Raw genomic sequence first — 17,774 nt, 5'->3', positions numbered from 1 at the left:
TTCACTTAATTTATTTATTTATTTATTTTTTTTAAAACCAAGGATCAAACTTAGCAACCTCATGCCTTCCAGGCAGGTGCTGTGCTGCTGAGCTACATCCCGGATCCAAAATTTTAGCTTCTAAGTGAATGTTTTAAATTTATTTATTCCATATTGTTATTCTTTTAGGCATGTGCATAATGTGCTGAACCACTGAATCTGGAATCAGTGCTATTAGCGGAATCTGCTATGAGATATTTGATTAAAGTAACAGTGGAAGAGAAAAGGCTGACAGGAATGTTTTGAGTAGTATGGGATGCTAAGGGGTCTAGTTTAGTTTTAAAAATGAGTTATTACTCTTCTGAAATGAGTTTACTGATCTTTGCAAGGAGCATAATATTGCAAACTGGAGCGACAATTCTAGTCCCAATTCTGTGGGACTTTAGGCAGGTTATTTCATCTGTTTGTGTCTTGACTAAATAAACAGAAGTCCTGAAATACTTTTCATAACTTGTATTTTAGGCTATCTTTCACAAATCTTGTTTGTACCTTTCCTTAAAAGAACTGTACAACATAGTACAGTTCTTTCAGTGGCAGAATGCAAAGGGAAGGAAGGAATTCCTGCTGAATACTTTATACAGCCTGTCATGGTTTACGTCTGTGGCCCCAGGCCTCATGAGTTTGCATTGTGCATTTGTGATGGTTTATTGTCTACTGCTTGGATTGATATGTCAGTGCTCCACCCTCATAGGGGTGGAGCCAGGGTGTGATGTAATGGCAGGAAGAAGGTGTGTCTTGCTCTTTGCTGGTTCCTGCTTGCTGTTTGCAACTGCCATGAACTGCGGTCCAGCCATGCCCGCCTGCCTTGGAGCCAACTGCGTGTGGACTGAAACCTCCAAAAACTGTAAGAAATAAACTTTCCTTTCCCAACTTGGACTTCAGGTGGTAAGAAGTAACTAAGACACAGCCTTAATGCGCATGTGTATTTTGTCAGGCATGAGATAGTGTCTCTCTTTCAAAGTCATTTCTAGTTCTGCAGTTCTGTGAGACACCAGTCTGTTTTGAATGGAGCTCTGAGGCACAGGGAGTGCTGACGTATTAAATCTTACAAAGAAACCATAAATATGGAATTATAATTTACAGAGAGAGGAACTTTATCTCCAGTACAGTGTAAAATTATTGTTTGAATTTAAGTCAATGTGACCTCAAAATGCATGATTTTATAGCTAATGAGAGGATAGGATAGTGTATTCCTCTGTGTATGGTGGAAGAATTAGGGAAGGGAATGCTGGAGAACACAAGGATGGGAAAAGTAGCAAATACAGGTCCTGCTAAGAGGCATGCGGGTCATCTGAGAATGTGCAGGACACCAGCGGAGGTTTTCTACAGTGCTTTCTTGAGAAGAGGTAATTAGGAGCAGAGCTCGATGACGGCATTGTGGCACCAGACACACCTGTACTGAAACACTCTTGCTTATTGGTTTTAGGAATTTAGGCAAGAGGGTTGGTGCATTCGTATTAAACAGTAGTATAGTCTTGACTTTATATTTTTACTATGTTTATATAACAATCTGTATCTACATAGAGCTTTACTCATTTTTTCATGGGAGACATAATGAATAAGTAGTAAGTATTACTACATTGGATACTGTTAGGATTATCTCTTTGTCATGAAATCACAAAGTGAATGTTTTTAAGAAATGGAAGCAGAATGTTAAGTGTAAAATAACAGAGGAAAAGGAATACACTTGGAAACCTAATCTCAGACCACAACCTTGAAGTCTAGGTTTCCATATTACAGCTTCAGGCAACTGCTTTCTAACCATCTCTTAGATCAGCCTTTTAGGGTTATTAGTTTTCTGGCTGCTTTTTTCTTCCTGCACTGGCTTCTGAAAAAGAGCTAAGACCCATTCTGGTTTTTCATTGATATTGCCAGATAACTTAGGGTATATATATATATATCCTTCCAGAAATGATTGAATAATTCTGTAGAACTGATTATATTAAACAGAGAAAAAGAACGTAACAGTGAAAATCAACGTAACAAAATATAATGCAATGAAATTTGTTTCAGAGTTTAATAATACAGCCCAGATAAAGCTGTATTATTAAGGAGTGGTTTTTAGCCACGCATATAGCATGAATTTCTCCTTCTGTGAAAAAACAATTAAACGTCCAAAATTGTTTAATTTGAGAGCCAGTTAGACACTTGTACTCTGAAAATTAGAAGCAGATAGATGACTGCTTCTGCCAAATGAACTACATTAGCCAGTTGCTTTTGCTAATGTACAGATTTTCATTTCAAAATAGTATGATTTCATAGAAATGGGTTGAACATTATAAAATGATTTCATTTTAGATTCTGTGCACAATTTAAAGATAACTGATTTGCAACAACAGTCTGACCTATGCAGTCTCTAGAGTGTTCATAGTGCATATTTACAGCTATCGTTAATAAATTCCACCCTACATCCAAATAGCTTTCTCACAAATAATCAAGTAGAAAGTTTGAACATTTATTTTTATTCTTATGAAAAATTGGTCATAGTCTATCTGTATCTCTACAGCCATACTTTTTAAATAAATGCATTGGTAATTTTTAAATTAAACTCAGATTAACAATCTGGGAAGTGCTTTTCTGAGTAAATGGAGATTTTTTATATTCAGTATTGGATTTTGAAGCAGAAAAATATAACCATGAGAATATGTACAATACATGCAATTGCTTATTCTTTATCTCAAAATAATACGTATTTGATCTGCACTTTTACATTGTGACAAAATAGAATTTTGTTGTACAGACAAAGTTGTTTCCTGATTCAGACAACTAAGATGTAGTATCCAGTGGTACAAGTAGAAATATACATAACAGAATTATTATTTCTACCTTAACTTTCAAGACCAAAGCACTAAGTCAGCCTGTTCTTATCCTTTTGTAACAAATGTGTTGGATGTTTTGTCCCTACATGGAACCTTCTGTTCTATTAACTGGAACACATTAACTTGAGGACTCATAACTGGACTTTATGTCAGTACGGAAATGGAGTTAACTGCATCAGCTTTCATTACCTGAATCAAAAATAATGGATGCTTCAAATCATATGTATGGGCCATGAAGTTTTTCTTTCAATTATCAAATAAATCATCCAGGTTAATATTTAAACTGTGCATTCCTCTTCAAGATAATAAAAACTCATGCTAACATGAAAATTGCACATAGATTAAAACCTGTAATCATAAAGAAAATATTAAACTGACTCCATATTTTAAAAGATACCTAACATTTTTCATCATATTCAATATGAAACAAACTTAAAAATATCTAGATGTCATGTAATTTAATTAATGTGTACATGAAAATTATCTTTTTGTTGGGAGAAATGTGTAAGTAGAGCACTTGAGTACATTTTAATTGAGAGAAAATAATATATTTATAATATTATATAAAACTTGAAGTTTTATCATAGTTTCAAATGAGATATCATTTATCCAAAAATCTTCCATTTTACTTGACTTAACATAGTGAATCTATTCTGAAAAGCAGTCTTCTGAATTTTCTAAATTACAAAGCAGAGATAAGCAATAACTGTGCTTGCTAAAATGTAAGAAAAGTGTATATGCAAATGACACATTAGCTTGTGAAAGTATTTGTAAACACAGTGCTAGGTTTTAAGCGCTCTACAATTTTTAAGAACAAGTCAGTTTCTCAATATTTTATGACCTAAGAATGCCCGAGTCAGCTTTCCCACTGCTCAGACACATTCCAACACCCATAATTTAAAAGAGAAGAGTTTTAATTTGGCTTATGGTTTCAGGGGATTCCATCCATTATTTGATGGCTACAAGACCAAGACATCATGATGGAATAGGAGGATGAGCAGAGATATTTACTTCATGGTCTCTGGGAAGTAGATCAGGAGAACAGATGCACATTTAAAGGGGCCAAGGCACACACAGTACCCAAACATTGCCCCCATGACTCACATAGACACAGGAAGAAGAGGACTTCACTGATTTGCTACACATTCTCAATTCAATCAGGTTGACACATCAGAGTTAACTATAACAGGTTTTTTTTTTTTTCACTTCAGTGTTTTCAGTAGTTGAAAGCAGAATTTAAAAAAGTATTAGAAGCTTTCTCTTTTAAAATTAAAAAAAATGACTTATTTTATTAGATTTAACTTGTGTGCTTTTTCACCAAGACAGGATGCATCACATTTTTTTCATCAAATACACTTCATAGTTCATGCTTTCTTATGAAGAATTTACAGTGTTATTCTTCAAAAATAGTTTGTTCAAAAGACCACAATCAAAAATTATGCCTAATACTGACTAATGTCAAGATTAAATCTTCTTTGATTGACACAATACTTACTAATATCAACTCTTCTTCTTCTTTAGATACCTTTTGTTTGTATGTATGAAATAGCATAGAAATCGAGGAATAATGTAAAATGCTTAACTCTAATATCAGTTATACTAATTTTATCTTAGCTTGCACTGTGTTCTTTTCAAATATATTCATGTATACAACAGAATTTTTTTCTGTCTTTCAAGTATGTATCTATTTAAAATTTTTGAAGTGGGGGATACATAACCACGTATTATTTTTATTATGCACACATGCATACATCATACAAATTCTACACATGTTGTTATTGAAGTTATCATGTATAAACTGCCTTATGTTCATTTCTTAGGGAAGCAAAACTTCTCAGCATCTTAAGTATCCACTGGAATTAAAGTTATGAAGATATTTAATATGACTAATATTTAAAATAACAGTTCAACAGTACTGATTGTAACATCTTCATGTTTACTTTAGTTTTCTTTGTGTCTTTTTTTTTTTGTCAGCTAAGAATTAGTCTACCCTGATTATCTTTTTTAAAAACATGGTCTTTGTTTTGTTAATGGTTTTTTTTATTGCTTTTTTCTTTAGTCACTATTTCATTTATTTTTAATTTGATCAATACAATGTTTTTCCTATTTAAGATTTAGTTTCTTCTTGATTTTCCCTTTTAAAGGCAGTAATAGGTTATTTGAGATTTTTTTGCTCTTTGATATGGATGTTGTTGCTACAAATTTTCTTCTAAATATTGCTTTTCTTGTACTTTATAGATTTTGTTATGTTGTATTTCATTGCATTTGTTTTCGAAATTTTTAATGTCCTTAACCCATTGGTTATTAATGATTGTGTTCTTTGATTGTCATATATTTATACAGATTCCAGAGTTCTCTTGTTAATGTTTTCTAATTTTATTTCATTGTGGTCAGGAAACATATGTAATATGAATTCACCCTTTAAAGATTTTTTGTGTTTTGATGTGATTACGAGAATTTTAATGTACTGTTGAGGAGATATGCATTCTGCGCTGCTGGATAGCTATTCTGTAGCTATCTGTTACATTCATTTGGATCAAGAGTGCAATTTCATTCTGTTGTTTTTTGGTTAACTGTTTACATGGTATATCCATTGTTTAAAAGAGTGTTAAATCCTCAACTATTATTGTATTGGCTCTGTCTCTGTTTTGGACTTTTTGCTATTTATACATTTAGTGACTGTAGTGATACACCCTTGTTTAGAGCTGTTAAATCCTCTTGCTGAATTGGCACTTTTATTCTTAATGACTTTGATTGTATCTTTTTATTGCTTTTGATTTAATGTCTGCTTTGTCTGATACAAGCATGACCACTTCTATATTTTGAATTGAATTTGCATGCAATGTTTTATTCCACTCTTTCGCTTTTAGTCAAAGTGTGTTGTTAGAGGAGAAGTGAGTTTTTTGTAAGCAACAGATAATTGTGTCTTGCTTTTTTGTTCAGTCATACTGTATTTTCTCATTGGAGAATTTAATCAGTATATGTTAAATATATAGGATGAAAATTCAACTCAAAATTTTCAATTTATTTGTAACAATATATTGCCAAGGAGGAATATTTTAAGTAAGGGAAAATAAATTCTGTTTTGAGCTATGCTATGGATTCTGTTTTTACTGAAAATATTTATATTATATAGATAATTTGTACAAACCTTTCATGGGTTATTGAAATTACGATTTATATTTTAATGGCGGTTCAGTTAGATAAACATAAAAAAGTAATATTTTGATTTATATTTGTACTTTAGGAGCCACATTAGTCTATCCCCAGCCAAAAGAACTTTATTTTTAGTGACTATATCTCAAGTAAGTCTGTGTTGCCCAAGTAGAGAGATATACTGTTCCATTACTGGGCAAGGCCTTTCCACAAGTAACTTTACATACTTTATTTAGACTTGTAAAATTGAAATTGGTTTAATAACAACTCTTTCTTGCGTCATATCATTTGTCAGGGGTGACTCATAAACTAAAAAATAAAATCAACATATTTTACTTCAGCAGTGAAGACATTCTGTCTGAGATTATTTTGTGACTTTGTTATAGTATACATATTCTCTTCTATGTATTATAAATTCTAAGTATTTTCTAACTTTCCTATTAGTTATGAAGTATATGTATGGGTATATATATATACATACATATTTTTGTACACGTATATTCTTGTGAGTAAAAATGGGAAGTGATACTGGGTACATAGATTTTTAATAAATTTAAGGTAATCTGCTGTGTTCTGAACACCAGAAGAACAGATATCTTATTTTGAAAATGAAAACGGTATTAGTAATGAATGATGACATCATATGTTAAAAATACTTCCTTAAAAGTATAGATTTAGAATTATTAAAATGTGAAAGTAATAAAATACTAAAAAATTTGTATGATACCAATTTTATGATTACAAAAAATTAGAGTATACATGTTTATAGATGATTGTACCCACATATATCTGTTACTTGTAGTTCACATTGTCTTTATATATTTCTTCTCTTTCTATGTTTTCATATTTATATTTTTATAACAACACATAGAATGAATGCTATTTTTAAATTGAATGGCTTTTAAAGTTGATATATTAATATCATCATTACAAACAGAAATGTCTAACTATATGCTTGGAAAGAGCTAAATGATTTCAGTGAATGTGGATTATGCTTATATGTCCAAGTTCTGGTGTAGTTCATGACACAAAGATCTTTGTTACGTATTTTGGATGTATGTGGGAACATTTAATCTAATCAAATTTATTCTTCTTTTAGAAGTATCATATAATGTTTAGACACTTGTCAATATTCATTGTGCCTAAATTAAAAAAATATATATAGATATTTTATACACAATTGGTACTAATTCTGTTATATGATGTATTATAACGTCAGTCATTTAAACTTATATTGTAACTAGTCACTAAGTCTAGTGTTAAATAGAATATTTTGCTGTTTTCTGTCATTCCAAAACTGTTGCTAATTCTTAAAGGTATTAAAGTAGTGTGAAAATTTTGTAATTCTGTCATTGTGTTAAACAAAATGTCTATTTTTGTCCAGAGAAGCTATTTCAGTATAAGAACAAATAAAGCATTACTGCTTAATTTTAGTTTACATGATATTATAATATTTAAAAATAATAGTTTAATAGCATTTTATATTATGCTATTCTTAGCAAACAATCTTTATATTTGAGATAAACTATTTTCTAAATACATTATTTTGAAGAATCTATTTAAAAAGCAATTTGATATATCTTTTTGTATTTGATATATAATAGAACTCTAGCAAAAATTCTTTTGATAATGGTTTGCCACACTCAATAAAGCATAATTAGATAAACCCAGTAACATTTTTGTAAGTTAATTATTTCTTAAACACCATTAAAAAAAGTTCTTGGAATTCTTTTTAGACCATAATGACCCAAAACTGCTGTTTATACTAACATTTCCTGATGAAAATTTTCTTAGGTCAAAGAAATACCCTACATGTGAAAAATATTAAAAGAATAGTTCTCATTATTCAGCATGGTGGATGATGAGAATGCAAATATATAAAAACCTGACAAAAATTTGCTATCTTCCATAAGAGAGTTGCTAAATAAGTTGAAAATTGAAACCACACAAGAAAAAGAAATGTAATCATGGGATCAGCAGATAGGGATAACTTTAATATGAACTCTGGATAAATAGAAATTACTATGAAAATTATTTTCTTTCTGTCCTTAGAACATGCTAATACAGAATTTATTTTTTTGTCTCCTACTTCTTAATTAATTTAAATTAATTAGGAACCACCTGAGTAGTGGTTCCAAAAAATACCTATACAGTGATACCTTGGTTCATCAGTGCTTCTGCTAGTGAAAAGTCTGGTTCACAGACAAAGTGGTCTGCAGAAGGTGCTTCTGTTTTGAATTTAGGTAGTGGAAGGAACCACAACTGTCTTCTGTCCAGAACAGGAGCACACCATCTTCCCCAGAATCGTGGGATAAATTAAGTTTGTGAATTGAGATACCACTAAATTATACACAGACTTCATACGAAAGCACTGTACCCCAAAAACTTGTTATATTTTTAGTGAAACATACTGAATTGAAATTTGGAGAAACTTTTTCTACTTACCTAAATAATTACCTGTTAAATATGCTATTTCTTAAAATGTAAAAAGCTAATTTTCTTTTATCAATGATTAGTCACTTGTTATCCATCATCTCCAATATTTTGTGGCTTCCTGGGTGTGAACACACATTTGTATTTCCTCATGAACAACCTGACATACCTCCTCCAGTGTGAATGGGAAGTGTTTACTCAGATAAAAACAACAGCAACAACACGACCCAGTGTCTTTCATGTGCTTTCAGAATAAATCTAAATCTTTCACTATAGGATATGAGCCTGCTTTTAAAAAACATTTCATTTCTACTTGTGTTTCATTTTGTTTTGTTTTGCTTGGAATGCTTTCCTTTAGTGTTGAGAAGCAGAGAATTATATGTAGGTTGGTACGCATGAAGACAGTGAGTGTAGGAAACCACATGTGTCATGGTTTCTGTGGGTGGCCTTCAAGCCTCATGCCTTTGCCTTATGCATTTGTGACTGGTTCACTGCCTAGCACTTGGATTGGGGGTGTGAGTGTTACACTGGCCTAGGGGTGGAGCCAGTTTACAATGTAATGACAGGAAGAAGGCATGTCTCTCTCTCTTGCCGGTTTCCTCCTTGCTGTTTGCAGACGCCATGAACTCCAGTCCTGCCATGCCACCATGTGTTGGAGCCAACTGAGTATGGACTGAAACCTCCAAAAACTGTAAGAAATAAACCTTTCCTTTCCAACTTTGGGCATCAGGGATTTTGTCTCAGTAACCAGTAAAATATAATTAAGACAGAATTTGGTACCGAGGAGTGGGGTCATTGCTGTGACTATACCTGACCATGTTTTTCGAGAGGCTTTGGAAATGACTTGTGAGCAGAGTTTGGAAAGGTTTGGACATGTTGCCTGGATGCATACGGCTGGAGAAGCTTAGACTGCTCTGTAGAGGAGATTCTGGTCAGAGCTCAGGAGGTTAGAAGGCTGATAGAAAGCCTGATGGTAAAGATCAGGCTTGAGAGGTTTCTGCTGGGAAGAAAGATTGCATTGGTTGTTGAACTTCCCATGATGTGTGTTATGTCTTCGCAGAAAGTTTGTCTGCATTTTGCTCATGCCCAGAGACTTTGCCTGATACTGAGATTAAGGGCATTGATTGATTAATCTGGCAAAGGAAATTTCAAAGCAGTCAAATGTTGAGGTTGTGGCATGGCTATTGTTGGGGGCTTTTAGCCAGATATATGTTGCAAATCAAGAGCAATGAGCCCAGCAGAATAATTTAAAATGCTGTGAGTTTGGTCAGAAGGAAAATTCTAGTAAAGCTGTGGATTGTAAAGACAGAACTGAGACTTTGATTGCTGAGAAGAAACACAGAGATAAGAACGATGGCCAGGGAGCAGTCCAGGAAGCCGCAGTTCTCCACACTTTGTAGCCTCAAAACTGCAAAAGTGAAAGAACTTCCTCAGAGGGAATAGCTGCAGAGCACCATTCTCCAGAATCGCAACAAAGGCCACATGAGGTTCCTGAATAGTGGCAACGTAGAAAAGCTTTTCTTTACAATCAGGTTCACAGAGCCCAGTGTTCCAAGATTTCAACCCCTACAGCCAAGAGAGAGAAAAGCCTGGCTACTGCTCCAGCTGACAGCAAACCTTTGTGGCATCCACAGGATGATTTTAGGCGCTGATTTTAGGTGCAAGGAAAATGCACAAATTCTGATGGTAAGACGACTTCCACCTAGTTTGCAAAGGGTCTGGGAGGCCAAGCAGTGTGCCCCTGAGAAAGCAATTTGTAAAAATGTAAGGGTGAAGCCAAAGGTGCAGTGGAGACCCCAGAATTTTGGAAAAGCCAGGAATGTGGATCAACCAAGGAAAGCTGCAAAACATGAGCATAGAGAGTTTAAGAAAGAAGCTGTGAAAGCTGAAATCCCAGAAAGTGCCATGGGGTTGGAATTACCCAAGTCTTTTGGAGCTTGCAAACAGATTGCTTAAAATGCTGAGCATGGAACTCTAGAACTTAATGTTCACACTGCTGGATGTTGGACTTGCTTTGTTTCTAATGCTTTATATTCCCCTATTTGTAACTTTTGGAATGGTAATGTTTATCTTGTGCCTTTGCGTTTCAGAAATGTTTAACCTTGTTTCATTTGTACAAGGGGTTACAGTTAAGAGTTTGCCATAGATATCCGAGGAAATCGGGACTTGGACTTCTCAGCAATGCTGAAAATGTTAGAACTTTGGCGACTCTTGGAGATGGACTAAATGTCTTTTGTATAAAGGATGTGCACGAGTCTTTGGGGGCCAGGGATGGAATGTCATGGTTTATGTTGGTGGCCCCCAAGCGTTTGCATTATGCATTTGTTATTGGTTCATTGTCTAGGCTTGGACTGGGGTGTGATTGCTACTTGGTGGCCTAGGCGTAGAGCCAGAATACAATGTAAGAGCAGGAAGAAGGCGCGTGTCTCTTGCTGGTTTCCTGCTTGCTGTTTGCAGCCACCATGAACTGTGGCTGCACCATGACACCCTGCCTTGGAGCCGAGTATGGACTGAAAACTCCAAAAATTGTAAGAAATAAACCTTCCCTTTCCCAACTTTGAGCATCAGGTATTTTGTCTTAGCGACCAGTAAAAAGTAACTGAGACAACATGTGAAGGGTTTTTAAACATTGTGTGGAAACTTGCGTGCTAGGTTGGAAGTTTACAGTGGAAAATGACTGGAGATTTCCAACAGGCAAGAAGAGTCTCATGTTGAATAGCACATGGCAACATGCAAACTGCCACCATCACCGCAGGCCCAGTTGCCTGTGTCTGCCGGCTGTAGCCTGTAGGATGGGGACCTGTAGATACATGCATGAAAAGCAGCTCAAGGTACTACATTGTGAAGGCGAAATAAAGCTGGTGATCGAAAGAGGCCGAGATCAATTAGGAAGATACTGTTGTTTTCTTTTTACTTGCTCAAAAAGGATCAGTTGACTCCACTCTTGCTTTCTGCAATTCATTTCCATGCTGCTGTGAAAAGCTCTAAGGTTTTTATCGCAAAACCCAGAAAGAGGGTTTTGGATATCAAATATTTCCACCAATATGTGAATGAATGAAGAAAATGTGTACATATGAACAGAACACTAAGAATCCATTAAAAAAGCATGAACTGGGGACATCTGTAGCAAAATAGATGCACCTTGAGATCCTAGTGATAGTGAAATAAATCAGACACAGAAGTGTAAAGATCTCATGGGAACCCTAAATATGAATAACTTAAAGACTAAAAAGAAAGGTGAATGAAAGGAAACTGAGATGTAGCCTTGGTAGAGATAGGAAGGGGGTCTGGGACCTGGGGAACCGGAACCTTGGCGAGCGAAGGGGAGGTAGGAAGGTGTGATATGTACATGTACCAGGCCCCAGAATGCAGGGAATTATTATGCATCACAAACATACATCAATTTAAAAGAAAGATATTTTGTTTCATGTAAGTTAGAATGCATTTTCATTTTAATAGAACAGTAGGTAGCTGTGCACTCCTTTCTATAAATTTGGAAATTTGGAAAAATAAGAAAGTCCTTCTCCTTCTCTTTTAATGACTTCAGTGTTTCAACATTAGACAAGAGCATTGACTGAGTAGTAACAGAGGGACAGTTTGAAGAGAAAAGAGCAGTTCTGAAAGAGTCACATTGATATTAGGAACTGGAGGAGCTTAGGGAATAACTAAACTCTGATCTTGTAGCAGTTTCATTCACTGAGGTGGGATTTGGAGGTATGATTTGATAGCATACAACTGTACAATCTTTCTATTTCTTTGAGCACCTCAAATTAAATAATGCATTCAACATTATTCATTTTCTTCCCCCAAAGCTATTTCTTACCTAGTGTTTCCTAACGTGAGAAAATGACATTGACATTTTCTACTTAGTTCTCTAAGCAATTTAAAGTCATTTTGATAATTTCTTACCTATTTATTTGACTCATTCAATGTACCATGAAATCGCGTTGATTTTGACTCATTCTCATTACTTAGATTTCCTTTATCAATCAATGTTAGAATGATTCTTCTTAAGTGTTAATATCTGTCTTTGGACCAATGCAATTAAAAAGCAAAACACAAAATCAAAAATATCTTGTTTACTCCAATCCATTCCCATGCTGCTCTGAAATTATTTCTTTATTACTAATGTGACCTCATTACTTTCCTACTAAAACCACAATTGCTGTAAATACATTATTTTAATTTGCTGAAATCTATAATGACTTTCCTTTTCCTGTAAAATGAAGTCTCAAGTACATTTGTTTCTGGCAATGGATTTGGCTCCTGCATAACTCAATCATAAAGTGAAAACAACACAAGTCAAAAATGCATTTAAAACATCTAATCTACCAAAGTTCATAGCTCAGCCTCACCTGTCAGAAACTTAGGCCGACACTTAGCGGAGTCCACAGTTGATCATGATCACCTCACACCAAGCCTTTTTGTGCAGAGCTCACAGCTGGCTGACCAGGACCACTGCCACTGCCCACTTGGGGTGCAGCTAAATCCATATCACTAGCCTAGAAAAAAGTCAAAATCCAAAAAAAAAAAAAAAAAAAAAACCCTTTAACTGAATATATCATTTGCACTCCGTCATAGAGCTGAAAATGTGCAAATTAACAATCATTAATTTGGGGACTGTCTTTTCTAGGGTTTGTGAAACGGTCGGTGCCTTTTGGTGTTTATAAGTGTCTCTTCCACTTTATTCACCTGTCTTCTTGTTCAGATCTTTAATATTCTTCCCTCACATGTTCCTTTGAAAGGATTTCTCCCTTTAAGACACTGCTAAACTCTTTTAAATAATTTACTTAATCTTTCAAATTTCACCAGTGACTCAATTCCAAAGAATGTATTCTTTCATGATTTTGTTTAAACTGGGTGGTTTGTGTGCAGTCACTCTCTTTCCTAGCTTAATCATATGTATAAATATTGATGTGATAGTTCTAAATCAGTAATGACAGTGGCGTCTCTCTTCCGTCTGTAAACCATTATTTACCACAGCAGTCTCTATGTGGCCTACCACAACTGGTGAAAGAAAATTTTGTAGCCAGGCATGGTGGTGCATACCTGTAATCCCCGCACTTGGGAGGCTGAGGCCTGAGGATCACCATGAGTTCAAGGCCAGTCTGACCTACATAGTAAGATCGTGTCTCAAAAAGACAAAATAAAAGAAGTTGTTAAACTATTATCTGTATTTTCATTTCACTTGTATTATTTCCTGTTGCCAGAGCTATCATGGGCGATTTGGACAAGAACGTTGTATATGATGTCATATAGTTTTTAAGTCAAAAGCACTCAGTGTAGAGAAAAGATTATTTAATTAATGATAATGAATTCCATACTCCATGACTTGGGAAGAAATAGACTTTACAGTGAGAATGGCTGTATTAAGAGGATAAAAGGAGAAAAATCAGATAACTTTGCTAAGTATGGTATTGGCTGCTAGAGCAATCCTATTATGAGACAATAATATTTTAAATCTTCTCCTAATCATTTAACTACAAGAATGTCCCTAAGACTATCAAAAAGCTTTCTTATCTTTCACATACCTTCACGTTTTCTCTGAATATGTAAGAGTATTAAGGCTTTTACTATCACTGTAATTAGATCTCCTGAAAAAAGTACCTAGTTATTTTTGCCAATTCCGGATTATTCATGGTGATGGATCACTAAAACTTGAGATCATTTATAGCACATGGAAATTAGCCCTGGTTCATTATGTCTATCAGAAATTTCTACTGGAATATGAGTTCAGCTTTGAGCTTCAGCCTGTGTGCATTGGTGCTTGAATAAATACTCTTTAGTGTATGCAGTGAATTTTGAAGATAGAAAAAAATATAGTTGATTAATTTTATGTAAAATAAGCCCTGAAAAGTACTTAGCACATCATTTTGGTAGTCTGTAATTAGCCCAGAATGAGCAATAAAAATAGTGGAGTTGGGCTTTATTATGCACTGAAAAGAAAACTGAACATCTGTGGGAGCCATGGATGAAAGGAGGTTTTCCCTGAAAACTCACTTACATGATCACCAGCTTAGGAAAGTCAGTGCGAATACCTGCAAATGTGTTCTCCACCTGACTCTGCATCGGTCAGTAGTGCTCTTCCTGCTATCACATTTATTCACTGCTGCACCCCGTGACCCTTTCTCAGCAGGCCTTACTGTCACGTGGTGGGATAACTGGTGTGAATGTAAAGCTGCAGAAGGTGTAATTTCCATCTTTGACAACCATCACAATGTGTACAGTATGTAAATATTACCGACATCATAACAGATAGCTATTGAGTTATTAAGAGTCTCAAAGAAATTTTTTAAAATGAGTAGAATGTAAAACAAATACCTAAAATCTGACTTTCCCCATAATTAATATAATATGGATGATATACCAGATTATGTGCCTGTTTACTTATTCATTTCTCTTTTCATCTTTTTGTTTTTTCTCCTAATACTGGGCATTGAACCTAGGGCCCCCACTGAGCTACACCCCTGGACTCCTCCTCTTTTCCCTTTTTCATATTGAGACAAGGTCTCCCTGACTCCCCAGATGGACCAGGCTGTGCTTAAACCTGCGGTCCTCCTGCAAGCTCTCCAAGAGCACTGGGATTCCAAGCATGTGCCAGCCAAGCATGTTTCTACTAGCTCATTTATGTATTCTCCCAATTTCACAGAACTTGTAAAGCTTTCAGTATCTAATTAATTTATTTATCAATTTAATATCAAAATTTTGAGCACCTATTATGGATCATACCTCTCTAGATTATATGGGATAGTTTGCATTTTTAATATAGTTTCAGTATTAATAAAGCAAAAATTCTACTGAAGCAGTGCTTCAATCATACATCCATAAGTGTTTGCTTTTATACATATTATTTTTATAAGCTCTTTATGACATAAAAACCATTAAAATATGTACATTCAGTAGACATTTAATTTGAATACTTTAAATAATTGATTATCTGAGGGGCCTGGTACTTAGGAACCAGAAGCTCATGAAAAGATCTGAAATGATGCAATGATTGTCATCTCTCTAACCTGTGTGTACGAGTCAAAATAATACCTGATGCGCAGGACAAACACTGCATCTGTGCCCAGGAAAAGCTCAGTCTCTTGTTTCTCTTGACAGTGTGTGCACCGGGGTTCTTCAAAGCCTCGCCTCACAGCCAGACCTGCAGCAAATGCCCACCTCACAGTTACACCCATGAGGAAGCTTCCACCTCTTGTGTCTGTGAAAAGGATTATTTCAGGAGGGAATCTGATCCACCCACAATGGCATGCACAAGTAAGGAATGCCCCGGATTCTAGGTGACGCTAACTTTCCCAAGTCCCAGAAACAGCACGATGGAGCCTGTTAGCATCTATTGATTACCCGGCCCCCAGCATGGGAGTAGTGTTTTATCTTCTTGATGTAGTCTCCATCCCATTTCAGTCTTCTTGTGTACGCACTGAAAAAGTTGAATCTTTTTTCGCATTTACAACTTGAAGCATCTTTTTTCCCTCTCTGTAAATCTGAGACACAGATTTACAATTTTTCCTTTCATTGTATATTTTACTTTAGTGTTCTCGATAGCCATATACAACTTAGGAAGATCTACTTTCCTTTTAACATCAAACCTGTTTTTTCTTCTTTGTAGGCCAGTTTTTGATCAGATGTTATAAGTAAGGGACACTTTCATCTGGTTCTAACCTGCTCCACTGACCCGCAAGGTCACTGAGAAGGTCGTTCAGAGAGAGTATAGTAACATATCCAGTGCATGGAGCAGCAGGGGTGGAAAAGCACGTCTCACCTGTATAAAATCCCACGTTAGCACTGCTGTACTGCAGCTGTGGTGGTTCTTGTTGTGAATAAAATTAAGTATCATTATTAACATAGTTATGGCCATGTCATCAGAATAGAGAGATAGTAAACATAAGTGTCTGTAGTGGGTGGAGATTTGCCAGTATCTGTGATTTTTCTGGGAATGTAACACTCTTACGTATTTGTTTGCTTTTTGACAGTACTTTCAGAGTTTATCCAGAAGTAAAACTATAGCAAATAAAACAAAAACAGAAAATAAAGAATAAAAGGTGTGAATCCACTCACCTTCTCAACGTCCACCTTCTGTAGCTGTCCTTGTTTAATAACAGTAGGTCCTAGAGATGAGTATTTGCTCTTAAAGATGTTCACAATCATTTTGGGAAGTTTACCACATTTATCTAATGCTAAATAGACATTATAGATTCTATCTTGTTAATATTCACAAACTGAATTTCATCAGTTCTGAATTTTATAGTCAATGTAAATATTCTCAGAATTCCTAGAATTTTCATTTATATTAATTTTACAGTAATAAAAATCATACTGATGGGCCCAAGACTGGTTGTTTTGTAGGTTAGATTATTAGTAGTAACAAACAGTTCCTCATCAAATAAGTAAATGCAATTACTATATATACTTTTGGTAAGAAACATGATTTCAAGTGATGGACTCTGATTGCAATGCAGTTTTAAACAATTAATTAGTCGGTGAAATTGAGAGAATTTCCAAATAATAGGAAAAATGCTGGCCAGACAGTAGATTGTTATATTAAGGAAAAGCAACCATGTCTTGAGACACCTTTTAAATTTCATTAATTTCTACTTAGTATTTTTCTTGAAATGGCCCAGCTCTTTTTCAGCCTAAGTACAAGGCTCCCTCTTTGTGTATTTGCTATGTTTGGGAATAAGAATGAGCTTGGCCTTGGTGACAAGGACTTAGTTTAGCACTCTCTTAGGATCTAAGCCCCAGGCAGGCGTTGCTCTCTGTCTGGATGTGTGTGAATTTCTAATCCTGTGTCTTAGCAGGACATGAATTCCTATGTATTTCTCAAAATAGGCTATTGTAAGAATGTGTGTGTGTGTGTGTGTGTGTGTCTGTGGGTGTGGGTGTGGGTGTGGGTGTGCGTGCGGGTGCGCATGCACGTGCACTTGTGTGTGTCTGGCTGGCTGTTTTTACTTGCATTCATAGTACCACAGATACTGCATATGATCTCTATGGCTTAATTCGTATTTGGATAAAAATCATAAACTTTTGTCTTTGGTTCTTCAGAAATGAATTTATGGTTTCAACTGCCTAACATTTTTTGGAATATATATATATATATATGCATAAAATTTGAAAAATATTTTTTAATCTACTGAATATAGTTCAGCAAAAGAAACCCCAAAATTAATGCAGCCAATTCAGCTAAGAGTACTTGTCACAGTTTTACTTTTGTTCAGCCGTCATACATAATATTAAGATGCCAGAATTTTTTAGTTACACATTAAATCAGAGCTTTTACTTTTTATCTCCGCTGTAGAGCTTTAGCTTTATTGAGTTTAAGCTTCT

The 17,774-nt window shown here is 35.0% G+C and overlaps 1 protein-coding gene across 15 annotated transcripts in view; it reads left to right on the top strand.

Moving 5' to 3' along the window:
• Positions 1-17,774, top strand: part of Epha5 (EPH receptor A5) — a 337,092-nt gene that overhangs the window by 163,645 nt on the left and 155,673 nt on the right. For 10 of the 15 annotated variants that reach the window (XM_003463755.5, XM_003463754.5, XM_013145832.3 and 7 more), the window contains exon 4: positions 15,552-15,707. The exons of the other annotated variants lie outside the window; for them this stretch is intronic. In XM_003463755.5, coding sequence (XP_003463803.1) covers positions 15,552-15,707 — 156 coding nt within the window. The remainder of the gene's footprint in view (positions 1-15,551; positions 15,708-17,774) is intronic. 15 annotated transcript variants of the gene reach the window in all.

Source organism: Cavia porcellus, unplaced genomic scaffold (genome assembly GCF_034190915.1).
Source record: "Cavia porcellus strain 051 isolate PalLab524CR breed Dunkin Hartley unplaced genomic scaffold, mCavPor4.1 scaffold_30, whole genome shotgun sequence".
NCBI lineage: Eukaryota > Metazoa > Chordata > Mammalia > Rodentia > Caviidae > Cavia > Cavia porcellus.
This window is presented reverse-complemented; position numbering and strand designations above follow the sequence as displayed.